At 34.2% G+C, this 8,581-nt stretch overlaps 1 protein-coding gene across 1 annotated transcript; it reads right to left on the minus strand.

The window, feature by feature from the left end:
* Positions 1-2,905: 2,905 nt before the first annotated feature.
* LOC131618829 (uncharacterized) lies at positions 2,906-7,738 on the minus strand. Its single transcript, XM_058889988.1, has 8 exons — positions 7,603-7,738; positions 7,367-7,491; positions 3,858-4,125; positions 3,686-3,776; positions 3,497-3,609; positions 3,301-3,391; positions 3,047-3,197; positions 2,906-2,959 (listed from the first exon to the last, which is right to left on the minus strand). The coding sequence occupies exons 1-8, from the start codon at positions 7,736-7,738 to the stop codon at positions 2,906-2,908; spliced, it is 1,029 nt and encodes a 342-aa protein (XP_058745971.1).
* Between the last annotated feature and the right edge of the window lie 843 nt (positions 7,739-8,581).

Raw genomic sequence — 8,581 nt, forward strand, 5'->3', positions numbered from 1 at the left:
TATTCAAAGTTTTCACCATCAAATACTCGTGGTCTAGTATAACCATTGTTACCATTTCCATTGTATCGCTCAGCAGATCCAGATGTAGATGTAAGTGTGTTTGTTGGAATTTCACCAGCCATCTTTTACTGAAGCGTTTCTCTCTTCCTGAATCTTTTCTAAACACGGTTAAGTGCTTGCACCTTAGAACCGGCGCTCTGATGCCAATTGAAGGATAGAAAAACACTTAGAAAGGGGGGGGGGGGGTTTGAATAAGTGTAGCTTTAAAACTTGTAAGATAAAAACTATTTGCACAATGATTTTTATCCTGGTTCTTTGTTAACTAAACTACTCCAGTCCACCCCCTTGGAGTGATTTACCTCACCTGAGGATTTAATCCACTAATCACACTTGATTACAATGGTTTTCCACTTAGAAACACTCTAAGTCTTCTAGAGTATCCTGATCACAACCTGATCACTCTAGGAACAAACTGCTTAGACAACTTCTAAGACTTGCTAGAGTATACTGATCAACAACCTGATCACTCTAGAACTTACAACTTAATGTAAACAAATTCTTTTAAGAGTTACAATGCTTCTTATAAAGCTATTATCACAATTGTGATTTTCTCTTAAGTTTAAGCTTAAATCTCACTAAGATATTACAACAGCAATGTAGTGAGCTTGATGATGAAGTTTGAGAGCTTTTGATTTGAACAGCGTTTCTGCAAGTTGGTTCAGAGTTTGTAATTCGTTCGTTTTCCTTTGCTTCTCATCAGAACTTCATATTTATAGGCATTTGAGAAGATGACCGTTGGGAGCATTTAATGCTTTGCGTAATCCGTACAGCATTGCATTTAATGTTTCACTCTTTTGTCAACTACCTCGAGCCTTGTTTCCGCTGTGTCTACTGACGTTCCCTTTAATAGCTTCCAACGTTCCTTTTGTCAGTCAGCGTAGCCTGCCAGTCTAGTACTTGCTTCTGATATGAAGTTTGTGTAAACAACGTTTGAAAATCATCAGAGTCAAACAGCTTGGTGCAGAGCATCTTCTTGTCTTCTGACCTTGAAGTGCTTCTGAGCGTGATACCATGAGAACTTCAATGCTTCTGCTTCTGATCTCAAGTTCTTCTAATGCTTCCATAGACCCATGTTCTGATTCAGCTTGACCATCTTCTGATGTCTTGCCAGACCATGTTCTGATGTTGCATGCTGAACCTTCTGAGTCAGTGCTTCTTGCGCTGATTTTGTGCATACTCTTTGTATAATTCCTGAAATGGAAATTGCATAGTATTAGAGTACCACATTATCTCATTCAAAATTCATATGCTTGTTATCATCAAAACTAAGAATATTGATCAAAACAAATCTTGTTCTAACACATGTTTCCTTGTAATATCTCGAAGTAGTTGGTTGAATTTAATCTTGAAGACCTTTGATACAATATCAGGACGGTCCTATGGTGTTAAGTTCTCTGAAGCAAGTTGGCATTTGATCTCAGGCCAATTTGGGTTGCAGGTGAAGGTTATGAAAAGGTCTGGGAAACCCAACTTACTTGAAATAGCCATCCCGTCAAAATACATTTGGTCCATATATCTCTCGATCCCAACAAATGTAGAGGGTAAGACGACCCTTTTTCCTTGTTTTGTACTTTGATTCGAAGGACCAACATTAGGTTGATGCTGTAAGTTGTTATATTTACCTACCCTTAATTTTGATTGGTTTTTCCGCAACCAATTTAGACGTTCTGATTCCATCATAGCATAACCGTCTACCAAGAACTGTTGGAAAAGGCGTCGGGAATGAAGTAACGTCTTTGGCTCATCAATGCGTCGTTGTATTCGAAAGAACAATCAATCTTTGATACTTTGACGATTCTTTCTTGTTTGTTGAGTTTCATGTTTGTATTTGTGTAGAATATCATCTCGGTAACCATCTTCCCCATATACAAATATCAGGGGCTATTGGTATGCAAGATATGCTTGATGGAACTCATCAATCCGTTGCAGGATCAATATCATCGATGATGATGTCCCTAATTTAGGCAGGATCAATATCACTGACAATCAGTGCGACAACCTCCGCTACGGTGGGCATGTTATATACGCGACTGTCGCTTGGGCGACTGGAAATTAACTTCAGCTTCAAGTCTTGGAACGGGTTTTCTTTCAGCACGTCCCTTGCATTTCTAAATGCTTTTGCATGCACATTGTTTTCATCCAACATACTTTTTATTGAAGTGACTATATCCCTTTTGAGCTTTGTATTGTCCCTACATAGGAAACGATAAAAAAAATTAGGACAATGTGATTTCAAGAGTTGTTGTGATTGAATTTCACTAACGTTGGTACGGATGGTTACATCAGAATAGTCACCTAAAAGGTTTAATTCTATTCTCAACTTCATTATCTGTGTCGAAGATATAAAGCTGAGCATACTGAGGTGATTTTCCAAATTCAAGAAGCATGGTTCCTATCCGGTGGCATGTCTGACCATGGAGTCTTAATGTAGGCGGACCGTGGCCATGGATTTGTTTTTTGTCAAACTTCATACCGGGAGAAGTAAATGAGAACATGGCATTGTAAGTCCGAATGTTTTCCTGAAAATTTTTACTCTGCTGCAAAGTTCGGTTGAAAAGTAGTTTATGTAATAAGGGAGGTGGCTGCCTCATTAGTGGGAGAACTACTTTACCACTTATGCAACAAATACGAAACTTAGCAGTAGTCGTGTGTACATTTTTGGCTTTCCACTTCAGGTACCACATACACGAATTGCAATGTTGACATTGCCAATCAGGATTACCTATATCCGACGCATGTCTCCCAAGTTGTTTCCGTATATACTTGGTGTGGGAGGGGAACATGTTTCGTTTTCATTGTTACTTGTATTATGGTTGCGTCTCTTGTCCATTAGCAGCAACCTTCTTCACTTCCTTGGAATGAGTTTGGCAGTTTGGGCAACTATGACACATAACGTCGGCTGGGTAGAAAAAAAATCAGTTTAACATCATAAAAAGCATGCATGTTATTATTAATTCAACAACAGCTCCGGGTTAATGTTGCAAACCTCGTTAAGCATGATGATTTCATCCAGCCCAAGCAGAACAACCTTGTCAAGGAATTTTTCAGTTGGAGTCATATGGGAAGCAGTAGACTGTTGTGACCATTGTCGGGTGTTACTGGTGGTGTTGCTCAATGACTTTGTTTCCATAGGCAACCTGCAGTTGTACTAAAGTTAATTAGGTATGCACAAGTATATTGGCTATTCTACGTTACTATGTAATGTAGAATCAGTTAGTAATCATTGAAATATAATTGTACCAGAGTATAATATCTTTGATTTTTGGTAGGTCTTCGTTGATATGTAATTTAGTGACGTTGAATGTGTTTGTCACAGCAAGGGGTAATTTCCCTGTAAAATAAGTGCACGCCATCAGCAGTGCAGACATTTAACTGAGCAGAATTAATATAATAAACATTCAATGCATTAAATAGAGAACATACATGCTTCTTTCACCTTTGCATATCTGATGAATAATAGTTGGTTTATTTGGTTTAAGGTTTTTCTGTTTGTATTCAAAGAATTGCGATGCGTAATCTTCCCATAGTGTACAGTTAAAAGTGTTATCCCTGAGCAGTGTAGGAATCAATTGTTAGAATATGCAACCATATGTCATAACAGTATAGTTTAAACAATCGAACATACCCCAAATCTCTTAAAATTAGGTTGACTTGAGCCTTTTTCCCTCCAGCTTGATATTGTGTGTAACCTATATCGTTGATGACACCAAGCACATCTACAAATATGAATAATATCAGCACAACAGAAAAAAAATCTTTAAAATTTACACAAAGCATGTAAGGATCTTTAACTATACCACACAGGACGTTCCTTTGCCACTTCCCTGATATTATATCAGCAAAAGGAGTGAGGCTATTAACCTTAACAGGAATGTCGTGCTTCCCGACATCTCCAATAGTTGTACCTCCTGTGAATTTAAGGAGAAATTTGTGGTTGGTTACTTTAAACATCAGGTCATTGGGCTGTACTTGAAAGTTGGTCATAGTACATGTCACATTAATATCTAAATCTGAGTCAAAAGATTGCTTGTATGCAGTTGGAACAATGACATGTATGTCATTTCCCTGAAAATAAGAAACGGATGAAAAGTTTAACACATATTGTTAAAGAAAAATACCAGTGAAGATGAAGTTTGTAAAGAAACAACAATACCAGAACCCAAATATAAATGGTACCATAATCATTTAACATATCATCAATCATACAAAAACAAAAAAAATATGAAGAACCATTCACATAGAAAACAAAGGATACAACACAAAAATCGTTCAAACAAACCAAAGGAAGATATTCACACAGAAAACAAAGGATACAACATGATAATCGTTAAAACAAACCAAAGGATGATAGCATGTTAAACAGTTGAAGCAGACAAACAAATCACGATTTTGTCAACCACAACCATTTTGAAATGTTCTTTGTTTGCAACGTTAACCTTCCATTTATGATGAACTTTCACCGCAATCTTCCAAAGCTCCTTGCGGTCATTGATGTCGGGTATACATTCAAATGGTCGTGCCATGTTCCTTCAGTCACCGAGGAAGAAGAAACAGTGAGCTAACTCTGGTCGGCAACGGAGAAAAGAGAGAGAGAGCTTTGGGAGAGGAGAAGATGAAGTAGGTGAGAGGAAGTGTGTGGAGAAAGGCAAATAATGAAACACAAATGTGGGATACCGTGAAAAAATGAAAAGTGTGGGAAAATGGGAAAGAGATTAGGTTGAAAATGAAGGAAAAGATATAATAGTTACTATTAATTGGTCACATTATAGGCAAAAGTGTGTAAGATGTAAAGTTAGAAACAAATTAGTGTTTTCATAGTTAAGATAAGGGTATGAAAAGACACAAAATGTGGGTAAATGCATAGGTGGAGGGTAGTTAGCAAAGGGTAGAAAAGGTTTTTCCACAACTACAATTTTTCTTATATGGTAGATTTAATTTAAATTTTCTTTCATTTTTAGCCATATCATTATGTAATGTCTAGATCCACCCCTGCATGTCACCTCTAAAATTATTCCTGCCACCCCTCAAAGTATTGCTATTACAATTATACCCTTGCTTAAAATTACTAATTTTCAAAAAATATACGTTTCTACCGGAAATTTGGGGAGTGTACCAGAAATTTCAAAAAAATATCGGATTTTAAAAAAATTTCCGTGAGTTTTTACCGGAAATTTAAAAACAATACTGGAAATTTGGAAAAAATTACCGGATTTTTTGAAATTTCCGGTATTTTTTAAAAAAAAACTATAATACCATAAATTTGAAATTTTCGGTATGTACCGGAAATTTGAAATTTCCGGTATATCGAAAATTTCAAATTAACTAAAATTTCCGGTATGATGTACCGGAAATTTCCTTATAACTGAAATTTCTGGAATATTTTGCAAAAATAAAAAACTGTGATACTATAAATTTGAAATTTTGGTCTGTACGGGAAATTTGAAATTTTCAGTATACCGGAAATTTCAAATTTCCAATATTCCTAAAATTCTTTATATTTTGACATTTTTCAACAAGAGTAAAATTAGATTAAAAAATATGAAATGCCAGGTTTAAAAAAGGAGTGGCAAGTTGATTCCTCTAAATAAACCAATCAATAAACCATGCACTGTTTTAATTTGGTCCATGACTTTGTTGGATATTGTAGGATTGTATAATCGAATTCTATATGTTATTACTCTCTATGTTCTAAAATGAATGTATAAAAATGATTTGTCCTAAAATAAATGTTGTATTTAGTTTTTAATTAAGTTTTTATTCTTATTTATTATCTAATTAATATTTTTAATGTATTAATTTTTATTTCAAATTAAGAATAATTAAAATATATCAATAATTAATAAAGATAATTTGGTAAAATTAATATTTTTATTTTATTTTTTATTTTATTTTTTATTTTATTTATTTTTGTAAAATATGACACTTATTCTGTGATGAAGAGAATATTGAAAAACAAGTGTGAGTTGTGTACGTTTTACATTGTTTGAAAAAGTTGAGGTTGGACATTTTATAAAAGAGATGGCTCATACACCAATTACCTTAAGATTTTGAGCGAATATGCGTTGTCTCTCTCACTTGTTTGGATAAGTCTTTGATCTTTAGATGAGTATTAGATCAAATGTAAATGTTTCTCCTCATGATAACTCATTAGTAGTATTAGAGTAAAGTTCAAATAAGGGACTGACTCTTTGTATTGAAAGTCTTATTGATTGTTGAAAAAAAAAAACAAATCATGGAGAAAAAAAAGAGAAACAAAATAACAACACAAGAGATTAATGTGAAAACTCCTAAGCAGGAGAAAAAATCACGACCGTTGTCAAATGACAACTAGAGAATAACATTACATGAATCAACCTGCCACCTCACAACACCTCACAAAAGAAAATATTTAACTACCCCTCACAACACCCTAAAACAAGAGTATAAGAGAAAATATAAAAAATTAAATATAAGCTTAAAGTGCTTATGATTGGTACATCTTGGAGTGAAGAACTTGAATCCTATATATAGTATTTGACTCTCTCTTTCTTCACAAAACTAAGCAATGTGGGACTTAGAAGAACTTGAATCCTATATATAGTATTGGACTTCCTCTTCCTTTGCAAAATTAAGCAATATGAGACTTCTTCAACATGTATATTTTCAACCAACCCCAACAATCTCAACCTTGATTGAAAATAATACATAAACTTTCATTGTCTTCACCGAAAATCATACTCCACCATAAAGAGTATAGTCACTTGAAGCTACACCACTCCAATAATTTTCACATTGTCTTCACCGACAATCATAGTTTAAAAACTATCATACTCCACCTAAAGAATAGTATCTTTACTTGAAGTTAAAGAACTTCAAGAATTTTCACATGCCGAAAACCAAGTTGAAAATTTATGGTGCAACTTCATGTTGGTAGGAAGATCTTCAACCATCGACATAATCTCACAACACACTTTGAATCAACCCCCATGTGTTAATTCACTAGCAATAACACATCTTTTTCCTTGACAGCGGAAATGTGATGAGGACACACTTCTCAATTTTTAGAGAAGATCATCCTCTCTCACAGTGAGAGAGACATTACTAACATTTAACTCAAAGACCGTCTTTGACGTTGCCCCATCAGAACACTTAAACTTTATATGTCCAATATTTTCACATTATTAACATCTTATACCCGTTTCATTATTTTTCTTCACATAAGGTCTTCCTCTAGCAACCGACAATGAGTTTGATGAAGTATTATCCTCACCCTTCAAAAATAATTTTACTAGTAACTTCTTTCTTCAAAAATAATTTTACTAGCAACTTCTTCAAAACTTAAAGTTTCCTTCCCATATATCGAAACATGTTTAATATGCTCATATGAAGATGGAAGATACCATATAAGTCTCGAAGCTTTATCTTCATTATCAATCTTGACTCCAATACTTTCTAATTCAGAAACAATACCATTTAGAACACTCAAATGATCATATACTTTTGTATATTTATCCATACGCAAGCTATGAAACTAGTCCTTCAACAACAACCGATTTGATATACCTTTTCCTTGATATAGCCCTTCAAGTTTCTTCCGAAGCTCTTTGGCTGACGATGTACCAAGAACATTCTTAGGCAAAGACATGCGTATTGTACTCGAAGCTCTAAAATCTAGTTCCTCCCACTTCTCTTTTTTCATGTTGGGAATGTTTCCTTTCAATGCCTTGTGTAATCCTAATTATATCAATACATCTTTGACTTGAATTTTTCACAAGAAAAAACTGATTCTTCCATCAAATTTTTCTAATTCAATCTTCATTGCACTTGAAAAATTTGACAGTGCAACCAAAAACTTTCATGTAACAATATAAAATTTTGCCAACCAACATAGAGTATAAAATTTCTTTTTTGATGTGAAAGATCAGACAAAACTACAACAATTGAGCATACTAAAATTTATACTCCACCAAGTCAAAGCTTTGATACTAGTTGTAGAGAAAAGACATCGAGAAAAAAGTGGAACAAAATAACAACACAAGAGATTAACGTGGAAACTCCAAAAATGGAGAAAAAACCACGGCTGTTGTCAAATGATAACTAAAGAATAACATTATGTGTTAGTTCCATGGTTTTTGTAATTGGCATAATTTTTCTAAGACATGGTTCTTATATGATGTTGAACAAGATGTTGTAACATCTTGTCCTACTTTCATAATAGGTTATGTTGTTATGTGTTTTTGACAGATGTTCTGCCAGATGTTATGATATCCTATATGAAAATATGGAATATTCAGATAATCATTACATGCGTAGGCAATCAAGGGATGATTAGGACAAATGCAGATTAATCTCTGTTTTTAGAAAAATAATCTTTGAGATTTATTTTAGAAAACTAAGATTTGATTTGTTCCTAATTTGTGAAAAAATCTTGCAGCATTTTTCAGAAAGGAAAAGATTGGATTCAGTTTAAAGTCCAAGCCCATTCTGCAAGATTCCATAAAAAGGAACTTGGGAAACCTAGTTTGCCAAGAATTCACACAAG

This window comes from Vicia villosa, linkage group LG7 (genome assembly GCF_029867415.1).
Source record: "Vicia villosa cultivar HV-30 ecotype Madison, WI linkage group LG7, Vvil1.0, whole genome shotgun sequence".
Taxonomy (NCBI): domain Eukaryota; kingdom Viridiplantae; phylum Streptophyta; class Magnoliopsida; order Fabales; family Fabaceae; genus Vicia; species Vicia villosa.

Bases quoted from the DNA above. Each gene is read 5' to 3' on its own strand.
- LOC131618829 (XM_058889988.1), bottom strand. From the start codon at position 7,738: ATGAAAAAAGAGAAGTGGGAGGAACTAGATTTTAGAGCTTCGAGTACA. The intron at 3,392-3,496 runs GTGAAAGAAGCA...CTTATTTTACAG, and splicing joins TATTCATCAGATATGCAAAG to GGAAATTACCCCTTGCTGTG. The intron at 2,960-3,046 runs GTTTGCAACATT...TTTTCTACCCAG, and splicing joins AAATCATCATGCTTAACGAG to CCGACGTTATGTGTCATAGT.